General features: G+C 41.2%; 1 protein-coding gene across 1 annotated transcript; it reads left to right on the forward strand.

The window, feature by feature from the left end:
* Nucleotides 1-122: 122 nt before the first annotated feature.
* Nucleotides 123-14,280, forward strand: CMAS (cytidine monophosphate N-acetylneuraminic acid synthetase). Its single transcript, XM_075439656.1, has 8 exons — nt 123-301; nt 4,013-4,155; nt 4,366-4,521; nt 7,078-7,211; nt 8,507-8,601; nt 9,269-9,440; nt 11,247-11,397; nt 12,124-14,280. The coding sequence occupies exons 1-8, from the start codon at nt 141-143 to the stop codon at nt 12,384-12,386; spliced, it is 1,275 nt and encodes a 424-aa protein (XP_075295771.1). The 5' UTR covers nt 123-140; the 3' UTR covers nt 12,387-14,280.
* The last annotated feature ends 744 nt before the right edge of the window (nt 14,281-15,024 follow it).

Consider the following 15,024-nt stretch of genomic DNA (forward strand, 5'->3'; position numbering starts at 1 on the left):
CTCTGCCCTCTGCCGGACTCCGCCCGCAGCGCCGCCCCCCCCGCCCTCCCAGCACGCAGGCGCGACGGAGGGACTACATTTCCCGGCATGCACGTTCGGCGCGGGGCAGGGAGCGGCGAGGCGCGGCGCGGCGCGAGGCGATGGAGGCGGGCGCGGGGGGCTCGCGGGCGCACCTGGCCGCGCTGGTGCTGGCGCGCGGCGGCAGCAAGGGGATCCCACTGAAGAACATCAAGCTGCTGGCGGGCGTCCCGCTCATCGGCTGGGTCCTGCGCGCCGCCGCCGACGCAGGCGTCTTCCACAGGTGCGCATGCGCTGTCCGCACCCCGAGGCGGGCCGGGGGGACACGCGGCTCAGGCCTGGGGTGCTGAGGGGTGGGGGGGGGAGAGCGGCCGCGGCCCGCAGCAGGCCCCTTTTCCCAGCTAGCTTCTCCCTGGCGGGCTCGGCGCCGGAGGGCCGGCTGAGCGGGGAGCGGCGGGCCGTTACAGCAGGGCGGCTGGTCTGTCCAGGAGCGTGCTGAGGCCGCGCCTCGGGGTTCTGGGGGACGCCTCTCCGGAGACGAGGGGCTGCCGCTAACGTGGCAGCAGGTTAAGGGCGGGGCGGGGCGGGGCGGGGCGCAGGGCAGGAGGCTCCGCCCCCTCCCCGCCGGGAGCTCCGCCCCCCCCACCTGGTGGGGTGAGATGCGAGGAGTGAGGGTCTCGAAGTCTTGCAGACACAGGGATTTGAAATTAAAGTTGTTCTGTTCCGTGGCTGGGAGCCACTGGTGGGCGATGCTTCCCAGTGAGGGCTGATATTTTTGCTGATGTTAGGAGCAGCCCTGAGGAGAAGGACCTGGGGGTACTGGTGGATGAGAAGCTCAACATGAGCCGGCAGTGTGCGCTTGCAGCCCAGAAAGCCAACTGTATCCTGGGCTGCATCAAGAGAAGTGTGGCCAGCAGGTTGAGGGAGGGGATTCTGCCCCTTTACTCCGCTCTTGTGAGACTCCACTTGGAGTCCTGCGTCCACCTCTGGAGCCCCCAGCACAAGAAGGACATGGATGTGTTGGAGCGGGTCCAGAGGAGGGCCACGAAGATGATCAGAGGGCTGGAGCACCTCTCCTATGAGGACAGGCTGAGAGAGCTGGGGCTGTTCAGCCTGGAGAAGAGAAGGCTCCGGGATGACCTTACAGCAGCCTTCCAGTACCTGAAGGGGCCTACAGGAAGGATGGAGAGGGACTTTTCACAAGGGTGTGCAGTGATAGGACAAGGGGCAATGGCTGTAAACTAAAAGATGGCAGATTTAGATTAGATATTACGAAGAAATTCTTCGCCATGAGGGTGGTGAGGCACTGGCACAGGTTGCTCAGAGAAGCTGTGGCTGCCCGCTCCGTGGAAGTGTTCAGGGCCAGGTTGGATGGAGTTCTGAGCACCCTGGTTTAGTGGAAGATGTCCCTGCTCATGGCAGGGGGGTTGGAACCAGATGATCTTTGATGTTGCTTCCAACCCAAACCATTCTATGATTCTAAGATTATTTTTCCTTTTAGTGCATTTATGAAGATGGCTGCATTAAACGCAGCTGCCAGGCTGTAGGTAGTCGCCCGTGAATCACTGAATCGCAGGGTGACTTTGGTTGGTGATCGCCTGGTCCTGCCCCCAGTGCAAAGCTGGGCTGGTTGGGGTTGCTCGGGGTCGTGTCCAGTTGAGCTTCGGTATCGCCGAGGATGGAGAGCCCGCAGCCTTTCCACACACCAGTTCCAGGGACTGATAGCCCTCGTGGTGCAAAATTGTTTTGCGATATCTGATGGGCACTTCTCTTCTTGTAGCATGTGTCTGCGTCCTCTCACTGCGCTCATCCAGGAGAAGTCTCTTGTTTTCTCTCTGCCTGCACACCAGGTGTTCGAAGACAGCAATAAAGTCACCTCGGTGCCTTCTCTTCGTGAGACTGAATTGAGATGGCTCTTCCGGCCTCTCCTGGAATGCATGTGCTCCCAGGACCCTGTTGTCCTGCTGACTCTCTGCTGGGCTTGCTCCAGTCTGTCCAGTGTCACAGAATGTTAGGGGTTGGAAGGGACCTCTGTGGGTCACCCAGTTCAACCACCCTGCCGAAGCAGGGTCACCTACAGCAGGCTGCAGAGGACCTTGTCCAGGCGGGTCTTGAATATCTCCAGAGAAGGAGACTCCACAACCTCCCTGGGCAGCCTGTTCCAGTGCTCTGTCACCCTCAGAGTAAAGAAGTTCTTCCTCATGTTCAGCTGGAACTTCCTCTGCTTCAGTTTGTGCCCATTGCCCCTTGTCCTGTTGCTGGGCACCACCGAAAAGAGTCTGGCCCCATCCTCCTGACACCCACCGTATTGAGGAGCCCACCTGTTGAGGCAGCATGTCAGGGGCAGTCTCGCGAATGTCGAACAGAAGGAAAAAAGTCATGTGTGCACACGTGACACAGAAGCTCAGTTCGTGACAAAGTGCACAAAACTTTGATAGCAATAATTAGAGCTAGACAGGGACAAGTATGTAGCTAGTGTTAAATACATGGGCATTAAATTTTTTTTTTTCTGCCAGAACAAAACTTGGCATTTTCTACACACATGTACATAACTTTAATAAAATCAGTACGTGGTTAGGATGGACTTGGTATGTAGCATACCTTGGTGCGAGTTCCCAGTGCAAAGCTGCTGCATTATGTTCAGAGCAGGGACTTGATATAATCAGGCAGAAATGTAGCCCGGCTAGATCTAGAGCTGGAAGGAAGCGTGAACCTTCTGTATCTTGTAGGTGCTGTACCGTTACCTGTTCTGGAAAATCTCTTTTACTGCATCTGAAAAGTAGGGGTAGTATTACTGACTTGGTTTTATTTTGAATAAAGAAGCAGTCAAAAATGTTTCTGACCTGGATTACAGGGAATTATTTAATTCATGTGAATCCATATTGCTTAATGACCTGTGGTGGATACGGTGGTTTGAGTGACCTCCTCATTTTCTGTCTGGTGTCGGAATTTGCCTGACAGGAAGCCAGTTAGGAGGCATGACAGGTGCATTAGATGGGAGCTGTGCTGACAGGGTGCGTGTTACACAACAGAACTCTGTTAGTTGAACGGGGAGTGTATATTTAGCAGGTATGTATATTAAACAGCCTGAAGCAGTTGATGGAAAATACCTTTTCTGTATTTCTTCACATGGGTGTGACTTGACACTGCTGTTGCTGTCATACATATTTTTGTTCTGATGATCCCATGATGTCCTTGGAAGGAAAAATTTGACTGAAGCACTGTTTGCTACGTACAGTGCATTGAGAGCACCAGAGTTGCTGAGAGAAGGGTTATTTTTCATAGTTTCTGGTTTTATCTCTCACACAATTTTTTGTCACAATGATGTCAGCAGTGGTCTCGCATGTTTATCATGATGTGAGTATTCAGGCTTAGCCCTTCCTTTTGTAAGTGTTTGTGATCCCTGAACAATCACCATCTTGCTTTATCAGTATTGAAGGTTTTCTGTGCCAAAACATATGTGATTGTATCTTCCCAGCTCTTACTCTGGGCTTGAATGAAGCCTAATTAATACATTTTAAAACACTTGCAGAATAAGCTGATCTTCTAACTGCGTGGCAGCTTTACTTGTGGTCAGCCTTGTTTCTGGACTCTTAAATGAGTTTGAATGCCTCTTTCAACCAGTTCCCAATTCATTGATCTATTAGCTTGCCTAACAAATTGTGGTGTGCCGACACTGGATTTTTCTGAATTTTTCTTCCGAATTTTATGCTGCTTGAGCTTCCTGCATGGAAGGTAGATCAAGCACCCTGCAGTGTTAAACTGAAATGCAACCCAAGATTGAGATTTTATAATCTAGTGAATGTGTGTGTTATATTTGCTTGTTGGACTGACAGGGATAGTTTTACTAACGCAAATGTAAGAACTAGTTCTTTTCATTGCAAGGTGTAGTACGTATATAAGCCAGGGCGTTGTTCAGGTTAGATTATGGCAGGCAAGTCAATAGTGTTGGGATTTATTCTTTCTATTAATTTCTGTCACTGTCTGCCAACAGTGTGTGGGTTTCTACAGACCATGATGAAATTGAGAAGGTTGCAAAGCAGTTTGGCGCTCAAGTTCACCGCAGAAGCCCCGAAGTTTCTCAGGACTCCTCAACTTCTCTAGAAGCTATCAGAGAGTTTCTTAATCATCATCATGGTAAATCAGTAATGAAATACGCTGAGCTTTTATATTACAGCCCCAGAGGAATGATGCACTTACGATTTAGAAAAACAAGTAAAGCCTTTAGTAAATAAAAGCTAGAAAGATTTGGCGATTATTTTTGTGGCATCCACTCATACCACACTTCGTAGTTGTGTGTATTGAAAATACTTATTGTTTCATAAATGTTTCTTTGTTTTTCTTTAGAGGTTGATATTGTAGGAAATATTCAAGCAACATCTCCCTGTTTACATCCCAGTGATCTTATTAAAGTGGCAGATCTGATCCAGAAGGAGGGGTTTGATTCTGTCTTCTCTGTTGTGAGACGGCATCAATTTAGATGGAGCGAGGTAAAAAAAGGAGGTAATATTTACTGTTTCTGGTTACAGTTATAGTTAATCAAAATTTTTTTCAAATGGTTCATTTTCATACCCGTGGTGCATTAGGAAATGATATCGGAGGCAGGGCCTGAGTTCTTGGAGAGCTGTGAGATGGCTTAGAAATTCCATTTAAGTAGTGCTGTTTTCATATTACTGATCATTGTAATTGTTTTGTAGAATTGGTAAGGTATTGAAAATTAAAATGTTTTTAACTTGTCTAGGCTCAAAACACAGCTCCCAAAAACTTAACATGTTAACTTCTGCTTGGCGGGTATTCATGTGGGTGTAGACATGACACTGAGGTTCCTAGCTGAACTAGGAAAGTGTTTGTTAGCACTATGCAGTAGCTAACAAGTGACAAATAATATGAGGTAAGGTCTGGGTGAAGATGGGATGGCAACCTCTTAGTCTGGAGACTTAGGGTTTGTTTCAGCCTGCTCATTTGGCTGCTGACTTTTGTCAGATTGCAAACTGCCTTTGAGTCATAAGGACTGGACTCATATTAATTAGCTCATACAGAAGAATGTGACTGTTTTTCCCGGAGAAAATATGCCCCTCAGCTACAGTTGCCAAGATGACTAAAGACTGAACTCTTTACTTACAAATAAAGACTGTACTTTGTTGTAGCTATAGAAGTACCTTTTGTCCTTGTACAAAGAACTATTCCGCACATTATCTATGTTGGTTTTGTTTCTGTGATTAAATCAGAAATATTTACTTCTTTTTCTGAAAATGGTTAGTTTGGATACTGTCACATTGGTTTTTTTATTTCTTAAAAAAGAATACATTACTCAGACATTACAGCTATTCTGTGGAGACATAAATTGCTTCAGATAAAAATTTTTTGAGTTTACAAAGCATCGTACTGTGAAAAAGCGTGCAAGATAAATGAAGCTTGGATTACAGATGAGCTGGAATAAAAGTTAGGCCTTTGTTTAGAGTAAACAGATAACTTGAACATTCTCATTGTCCCTCATTAGGGGAGAAATAACGTGACACAGTCTGTTCATAAGGTAGAAGAGGAGTATCAACGTCGTGGATGGCAGTTTAGGAATCTGTGGATTGCACTTCAGGCAACCAAGTGAAAGTCCATTTCACATCTTGAGATGCCAGAATGGACGTCTATGAAAGACTAAATCTCATTTGGATGTACCGTGTGGCTTTCTGAAGTGATTGTGTGCCACCTAGTCTTTCTAGCTAGATTGTTAAAATAAGAAAGCTTCAAGGCCTGCATAAAAAAGTAAATAATTATTTAGTATAAAATAGCATCTAATGCTTTATAATGTGGCAAGAGATAAAGAATCTTTTGGTTGCGAAGAGTGTATGTGAGGAGAACAAGGAACGCATTGTGCAAACGTTAGCAGCTTAAGGGTAAAAGCAAATGGCCTTTCGGGAGTGTGGTGTTTCAGGTGACAGCAATTCATAGGAGTATTATGCAGATTTTTACTTATTTCTTTTTTTATCCCCCCCCCCCCCCAGATGGCTTTAAATTATTGATTATGTTAAAAGAATTTTGTATCTTTTCCTCTGTATTTCTGTTGTTTCTTCTGCATTAAGGTTTAGTATTGATACACCCTGAAAGAGAAAAATGTCTCTTTCTCACTGGAAAGGTTTACTTCATTGAGTACAAAGTCCTAGTGTATTTATGAAATACAAGTGTGTATATATACTAAATCCTCAGGATGTTTTGGCTGGTTGAGAATTTCCTCTAACTTTTTCATGGTTACTAGATCAAGAGAGCTGGTGAATTTTGGCTGCTTTGTGCATGTGAATTTGGGTGGTGTAAGGACAGAAGTCTCTGGTACCTGGTACAGTTTCTGCTGCATGCACTACTGGCATTGGTAGCTGTGGGAGCTTACAAGTCCAAAGACACTGGTTTGTTTATTTGTGGATGCTGATTAATCCACATATGCAAAGTTAATATAACATGTATCCTTACATAGGAAGTAATTTGGGGAAGCGCCAGGATGTTTCCACAGGCAAAATCTCTTCTCGAATGCTCTTTTCTCACCATCCAGGTTTCAAGTTGGTCCTCTCAGAGTTCATTCAGGGCATTCCTGGTTTTAGGCATAGGTAGCTGAATGGTTTTTTTGTGTTTGCCCTCACTTTGAGTTAAACCCCTTCCTATTATGTACTAGGAGACAGAGTATGAAAAGAGTATAATATTCCTTTCACATTGACAAGGGCAGTCTAGAAGAATGTCCCTCCTCCTCCTTGTAGTAACCAGCTTTGGAGCTGATGACCTCTCAGGGTTTTCTGGTGGGGTTTTTTGTTTGGGTTTTTTTTTTTTTAGGTTAGAATGAAAAATTTCCTGTTCCTCTGCTAGAAACGCAGGGCACTCCTCCAGTTTGTTATCCACAGTTCCAAGAAATAGAAGCAATTCAGTGATTCTTTATAAAGCTAAGCAGTGAGAGGCAATAACGAAAGATGTTAGTGACTGAATTGTGTCCTTAATTTTTCAACAGAAAGCTATTTAAAGAAAGTTAAGTGACTCTGAACATGGAAAACTTACTTTGTCATGAAATTTTCCTGTTAACAGAAAACAAAATGACAGAGCCCCAAAACCTGAATCCAGCAAAACGATACCGGAGGCAAGATTGGCCTGGGGAGTTGTACGAAAATGGCTCGTTTTATTTTGCCAGGAGACATTTGATTGAGAAAGGCTACTTGCAGGTTAGTGCTTATGTTTTTTGTGCTCTTTAGAATAATACATCTTTTACTCTCGTTACTGAGGGTTCTGAATTCAGTAATGTATTTCTGTTTCTGTTGCAGTCAGTAGTAAATAACAGCACTTTGACCTCAGGACAGTTTGCTTATTATTTGTTACCTAACTGTGCTGTAGTTAGGACAGTTCCCGTAACAGAATCCTCCACAGCAAACAGATTTATACAAATAAGATTGAGCAGTATATAGCTATAAGCCTAAAACAATACAGTATTGAGTTTCACATCAGTTCACCAGGATGTAAGTGTGTGTCTTATAATTCATTTTAGTGTGACTAAGGGTGTGAAAGTGGCCTTCAGGCAGTGTTGTAGGCTTGTCATATAATCTATAAACTTGTATTCTTGGCCAGTTTAGTCTTATGCCAGTTTTGTACTGTAACTTAAAACAGTCTTTTTCCCTTTTCTGATGTTTACGTCACAGTGTAGTAATGCAGAACAAATGTATTTACTTAGCTGTCATTTTGTTTGTCTACAAGTACAGTCTCTTAGTCTTCTCATGCAAGACAGGTTCTCCATCTTACAGATAATTTCTAGTGTTTTTCAGCAAAACTGAAAAAATAACCCAGCCTAGATTTTTCCCTATTTGCAATGGGAATACCTTATGAGGTACATCAAGAATACCACGTTCGTTCTTCTCTCTTTTCCAGATATCTCACTAATGCAGAGGTACTGGCTTTCGGTCTCTATAGTTTGCACAGACCCATACAGTCCCAGCTAGTACTGTGTGGACGTGCAAGCATTGATCTGGCTAGCACAATTGTGTTGAATTCTCTATTTTATGAAGGCTGGGCCACCAGCTCTCTGAAGATCAGGGCTTTTATTTTTTTTAATTACATTGGGGTGTGGTGGATATTTTCTCAATTGATAAGAAGTCTTTGTGTAGATAGCAAATAAAAAATAAGCATACTCTTACTAAGTAAATGCTGAAGTATTACTATTTTACTGTATTAAAAGACCTAGTGAAATCAGTGTGACGTAATGACTATAATGCATAGCATCTTTCTTGCACACTTTCTCTAGTTGTAAAATGAAAATACTTATTAACCATTGCCTATAGAAAGTTGTTTCAAATGCTTGGTTCTGTGTCACTGGCAAAAGCATTGTTATTGATGGTTCGTTTATATATAAGCTATTGTCACCACTGTCTAGTCAGATACTTAACTTTCATTAAGTGGTACTAAATTGTACAGTTTCATATTTGTATTAACCCGAGCAGAAAATTTTAATGGGTTCTATTTTATTTAGGGAGGTAAAATGGCCTACTATGAAATGCGTGCAGAGCACAGCGTGGATATTGATATAGACATTGATTGGCCTATTGCAGAGCAGAGAGTATTGAGGTAAAGGCACCTTTTATTTCTTTATTTCTTCGATATAGCTCATTGTTTCAAACTATGGTCATATGAATTCATAACATATGTGTAATGCAGGTAATCAGGATCAAAGATAATTGGACAACTTTATTTCTGCCCATTTTTTTTCTGTCTCTGTTGCAATCATCTGGATTACCTTTGCTAAATGTTTTGGTTTTGGGGTTTTAGGCTTCCATGGTCTGGAGCACATTTACTGATGCGCATGACTGGAAGTGTTTGTGTAGAAGGCGTGAGCTGATTACATTTTGCCAGCTGCCTTTTCTTTGCAGCTACTCTGCACCTCTCTAAGGAAATAATGGGTGGGAATGCAATATGTTTTGTGTGCCTTTATTATCCTTTACTCTGTTTTGGTTTTGCCCTGGATAAATGCTACAGGACATAACCTCTTATGCTAAGGAAATAAATCGCATCCCTGTTTTTATATAGACGACATAACTGGGCTGTCTTTTGGATCATTCTGTTTTTCCTTTGAAGAGGGAGAATATATATGGATAGTGACAATGATGCTCAAAGACATTAGAAAAAAATAATTTAAAAGCTGATTCTTCTATCTGAAGGTCACAACTGTATCTGAAATATTTGGATTTGGAGTGTACAAAAACTTCCATCCTAAAAACATAACTTCTTTGTCTAGCTTTGGATATTTTGGCAAAGAGCCGTTAAAAGAGGTGAAGCTGTTGGTTTGCAGTATTGATGGATGCCTGACAAATGGTCGCATTTATGTGACGGAAGATCAGAAGGAAATGGTCTCCTACGATTATAGAGATACTGTTGGTATCAACCTACTAAAGAAAAGAGGAATCCAGGTAAGCGTCATTCTGAAGTGTGAGGCTTTATGTCTGATGTAACCTGAACATTAAGAGATTCTAAAACCCTGCAGCATGTAAGTTGAAGTTTCTTCAGAGTACTTTTGATCAAGCAGCATAATATATTGCTTCAGGGTTCATACAAATGTTATTCTCGGATCCCTTAGAGGAAAGTAGAAGTGTTTTGAGAAAGTTCTCAGTCTCTTTCGCAGTAGCTATAGCATCTTTCTCTTTTTGTCCTGGAAAAATATAGGAAAAATTTGTCATGGTGTTTTGCTAGCACAAATCATATTTTTCTGTGTAGTCTAGACACTTATTACTTAGAAGTCGACTTTACCAGGCAGGGATATGTTGTTATCTCTTGGCTGTAGAAGAGGAATAAATACCCAGGCAAATTAGTTGGTTCATACCTAGGTCACCCATGATTGTGGCAAAGAGGGGAAATCAAAGCCCAAACACTTTTATCTGCATAGTTGTTTTAACCATAACTTATGTACTTTGGAGTTGTAAGAATTTAGTGTAAATGAAAAGCTGAAACAACACAGATTGTAACATGGCTACCTTCATTATTATTGATTGTTATTACTGCTATTAAATTCTGCTGATCTGAATCTTTGCATGTATGCCTGTGCTGCTGCCTTTGATGTTGCTAGAAGACTTTTTTTGGGGTAAGAACTAAGTACAGATTTGGGCTGCCTTCGAAGAGCCTCAGTTCTATTGCAGCTAGAGATAGATACAGATAAGACAAAGGCAGCTACACCTCAAGTAGACTTCTGCAGATACATTTTTGGAGTGTATATTGCAGGATTTTCTTAGAACAGGTTAGCCGAGGCATTCATGACATAGTGTGATGCAGTGGTTGCTGCCTTGGGGCAGTGAAACGGAGTAGATGGTTTTTCAAATCTCCCTCAGCTTCGTTGTCTGTGAGGCAAAAGGTGGAGGAAGCTTGTAATCATTCTTTTGTTGCCTGTGAGAGCCCATTTCCATACTTGCTGTGACTTGGAATCTTTCATTAAAAACCTCCTGGGCTTTGTGCTGCAGTTTTAATTCTAGTATATGTATTTCTAGTAGATGTTGCTGATATACTCTTGCTTTGTGCACCACTCCTGTTCATTCTGTGCTTGAAATCAGTGCCAAGGATTTGTTATTATTTCAAAGCAGTTAGGGAAGAGAAGCTTTTCCACAGCTTGGACAGAAAATTTCGAGGGGCTGTGTCTGAGATTTTTTAAAAATTCTTCTGCAATAATCTTCTGGTTTTAGCTTGCCTTCTACATCGTTTCTGAAATTTCAAATTCAGAATGAATTTGCAGAGATTAGTGTGCTGTGCTACTTCAGTCTGTTCAGTGTTCTGTTGATGCTCTGAAGTCCTACTGTAAATAAAATTATGTCATTAGGTAGAGGAGTCACAGAAAATAGTTCATAATATTCTACTTCTACAAGTATTACAGAAATCTTCCTTGGGACGTCTCTTATTCCTTAGCGTGGCTTAATTAGATGATTTTGCGCTAGATAGTCAGCATGCCACTGTACTGCGATATCCAGTATTTTATTTGGTACATGTTGCCTTTAAAAAGACAAATGTAGATTTCTTTTTTTGAACCTCAGGGAAGCCTACAGAATGGTATTCCACTTTCCCAAAGCGACTTTAAGACTGTAATGTGGTTTTGGATGCTAATCACTTTGGCTCTGAGTTTTGATTGAAGAAACCAGTTGTTCAATGCTTTTCTAATATCTGAGAGACCTTCTGTGAGCATGTCTTATTTCTTTCTACGTAGAATTTCTTCTAACTTGACTTTATTTTAATAGGTTCGACTCATCTCTGAAAGAGATTGTTCAAAAACACTGTCAGCCATGCAGCTGGGATGTGTAGCAAAAGTTAGTGCAACAAATAAATTGCAGGTCCTGGAGGACTGGCAAAAAGACATGGCTTTGAGCTGGAAAGAAGTTGCTTACTTAGGTCAGTTCCTTTTTTTGGGTAGTAAAATTTCTTACAGTATACACAAATACAAAGTTGATAGTGCTGCTCAATTTCAAAACACTTTGCTCTTTGTTAATACACTGAACTTAATGGGATTGACATGCAAGTTATAGCACACAAACACCAAAAGCAGGAATGTATTTGAAGGCTTGTTAGGGTACAATCTAAATACTAAAGGCATTGATGAATCAGTGTCTAATTCGGTAAGGGAAGTCTTAGCTGTTTTTGTGATGAAATTTAGGAAAGCCTTTGATACGACACAAGCATACAGTTACAGCTCAGAATTTTGAACTGATTCTAGCTTGTTTCAGGTGGATATTGTATATATTATATTCTGAAATGTAAACAAGAAATGGACAGAATGAAAACTGAAAGCCATGTGATTCTGTACAAAATTATATTTCAGTGACAGCTTAAGCGTATAGTCCTGCAAACGCTTACTCAGTTGCTCAAATAATTTTTGCACTCTTAAAAGTACCATTCTCTTGCCTGAAGATTGTGCGCAGTGTGATCAGCATTTACACGTATTACTAACATTTTCTGAGAACTGACTCATATGTGCAAAGTAGTGTTGAGCTGTTGAGATTAAAATTGTGGCAAGAATACGATTTTTAAAAAATAGATTAATATGTACATGAACAATACTGAGTTTGCTCGGTTTTGCCCTCTGTGATATTTTGCCTTGTCTGTCCTCTTTCTCGATAGGAAATGAAGAGTCCGATGTGGAGTGCCTGAAGAAGGCTGGCCTGAGTGGTGTGCCTGCTGATGCTTGTGTGGTTGCTCAGAAGGCTGCTGGTTATATTTGTAAAAGCAATGGTGGCTGTGGAGCTGTCCGGGAGTTCGCAGAACACATATTCCTGTTGTTGGAAAAAGTGAACTCTGCAAGAAAGCAAATGGAAGAAATGAGTTCAGCAGGAAAGGAAACAGGGGGGGAAATGAGAACAGCAGGAGAGGAAAAAAGGAACTAATGAGAGAAGAGTAACGCAGTTGGTCAGTCGTGCTTTTCTTCTCCTCCTCTCTCAGTAGGTCTGTATCCCAAAGGATGGCTTATCTTTGAAGTTTGACACTGCAGTAGAATTAAAAAGTTGTTTCCCTCTGATTTAAGGTCCCACTTTGATTAAGCACTGATACTCATGATCGTATGCTGATAATCATGATCATATTCATTATTATTTTAAAAGCCATTTAAGTGCAATGGAAGGAATGCTACAAAAGGTAGTGTCCTGTAAATCTGTTCTTAATCATTACACCTGTCCTACAGGAATGATGCATCTTTATTTCATCATCTGGGTATTTTCAGGGATCAATGATTGTGCATAACTTGAGGATTTGTAATTCAGACTTTAAAAAAAATTCTGTCAGTTTTGCTCATTTTGTTTACAATTCTTCTGTCAAATGTCAACATGATGTTGTAGCTGTGTGCTTGTTTTTTACAGGATTCGTCTGTAGTAAGGAAGAGTTTTAGCATATGCTGGAGAGGTCAGGTGTAAAATAACTACCAAACTTCTTCCTATATTTTTAAAAGACAGCTCAGTTACTGTAAAACTGTTAATATTAGTATTAGTAAAGAAAAGCACTTAAGCATGTGTTCAATTTTAAGCTCATAGATAATTAAATGGCATTTGGAACTGTGCCTCTTATCTTTGTTTATACTGGGTTTTACTGAAGTGCTTAAATTAACATACTCAAATACTTTGCCAAATTTGGAGTTACATTTCCCATTAACTTTGAGGTCTTCTCTTTGCAGAAACTTGGTTTCTTTCTATGAAGGGTTTATTACAACCACTAGTGAGTAAAGGCAAAAAAAACCCAAACACAACCAAACCTTTAATGCTTATTGTATGGAAAAGTAACTGCTGTTTAAGAAAAACCAAAAGATAGTTGTTGGTTGTGGGTTGTATAAAATATATATTTAGACTATTTTTAGCATGTTAATTTAAAGCTGATGTATATGTATGTTTGTATTTATGGAAAATACAATTTTTAACGTGTCTTGATTTAAAGAACTCTGTATCTGTGTAGATGTGTAGAACTGACACTAAAAATATGCATCAGTTTTTGATCCTAGTATTTACCAATGAGTCAAATTCTGCCTTGGGTTGTGCTAGAAAATAAAAAACACCTGGGTACACAGGCAATTACTACTGAGGTGAGTAAGAATGGCTTGTCATTTTGTTTCTCTGCTAAATAGACAATCCCAATATAATATCCCCTGTTATATTGCCCTCTGGTTAACTTTGTATTTATTTCCTTTTGCAAAGCAAAATTTTAAACTGAAATACTTTTACCACCTGTCTACAGTAGCAAGGTCAACAGGTGAATGGTTTACTAATTAGCTCTAAGTTATTTAAGTATTTCCTTTCAGTGAGGTTTTAGGCTTCTGCATTGGATAAATCCCATGGACTCTAGTAACAGGAGTGCCACGTTTTGGACAGAACAATAGACTGGATAGATAGATGAATGATTTTAGTTGTATAAACTATGTGGTAAAGCTTCGGAGGTCCAGACTGGATGAACAATTCAGGTTTGATAATGTCATATAGAATTGGCCAAGCTTTTGGTTATTTCACCTTTGTCGTTGTCAAGTAAGTTGCTGACTGATTTCAAGAACCGTTTCCTGTGAATAGGTAACTTTAAACAAGGTGACCGTGATGAGCTTGATTCCCGTTGTTTTTATGTTGGAGAAAGCAAAAATATGAGTAGTGCAACTATAACAGAAATTTGAGCTGGCAGTACTGTTTGTAGCTTACTATTTGAATCAAGAACTCTGCTAATGTTTCAGCTGTGTGCTGAATGTGCTGCGTCTATGTTGGGTCTCTACCCAAAATTTGTACAAGTATCGGAAATAAATGCGGAAACACTTTTGTATGAGTGTTGGTAATGAGCAGAAAGAAATGGTAGCTGATCTGTAAGCATTTTCACTGTGACAAATTCTTGTTTAGAAAAATGTGGTATAACCTTATATTGGGCATATAGGAAGAATATGAACAATAAAAGAGCTCTAGAGACTATTTACAAAATAAAGCCTGTTTGAGGTATGGGAGATGCATGATCCGCTGCCTGAAAGGTTCAGATTTGTGTTGCCCATACTGCAAGGGAAAGCCAGAATATGAACTAGAGTAGCGTGAGGGCTGTCTTAATTACACCTCTTGATTTTATAGAAGATCCTCAATGATATGAAGGGTTTAGTGGTCACAGAGTCAGAGATGGTGAGGAGAAGTCTAACAGTCACCTTAAAGGGGAAATCCCGGGTCCCGGGCAAGCTGCAAAAGTGGAATATCTTGTGCCAATGCCTGTTGTTCCAGTAGATATCCTGGCGCCGTGATTGCCTTTTGTTAGAGGTGTGTAGTTCACTCAGGCTAGATTTCAGTGGTCATTTTTGTTATAGTGGGCTAATTTTGGAATAATCTCTTTTGGTCATGTGAGCACTTGTTTTTTACTTTAAATTGCCTAGTATATTCCAAAAAAGATCTGAGATACTGTGGGCTGTTTTATCGTAATTTCATGAAACTGAAAGAAGTAAATTATGTAATATTTTGTCATAAGCTATTATGAAAAAAGAGCTGATTAACTGAATTTTGAACTAAACAGTTTTCTTTAGTCTTT

The sequence above is a fragment of the Opisthocomus hoazin genome, chromosome 1 (assembly GCF_030867145.1).
Source record: "Opisthocomus hoazin isolate bOpiHoa1 chromosome 1, bOpiHoa1.hap1, whole genome shotgun sequence".
Classification (NCBI taxonomy): domain Eukaryota; kingdom Metazoa; phylum Chordata; class Aves; order Opisthocomiformes; family Opisthocomidae; genus Opisthocomus; species Opisthocomus hoazin.

What these genes read in the sequence shown, in the direction of transcription:
- CMAS (XM_075439656.1), top strand. Translation starts at nt 141, where the DNA reads ATGGAGGCGGGCGCGGGGGGCTCGCGGGCGCACCTGGCCGCGCTGGTG. An exon ending in GACGCAGGCGTCTTCCACAG is followed by an intron (nt 302 to 4,012) that starts GTGCGCATGCGC and finishes GTCTGCCAACAG; the next exon opens with TGTGTGGGTTTCTACAGACC. An exon ending in GCAGAGCAGAGAGTATTGAG is followed by an intron (nt 8,602 to 9,268) that starts GTAAAGGCACCT and finishes TTCTTTGTCTAG; the next exon opens with CTTTGGATATTTTGGCAAAG.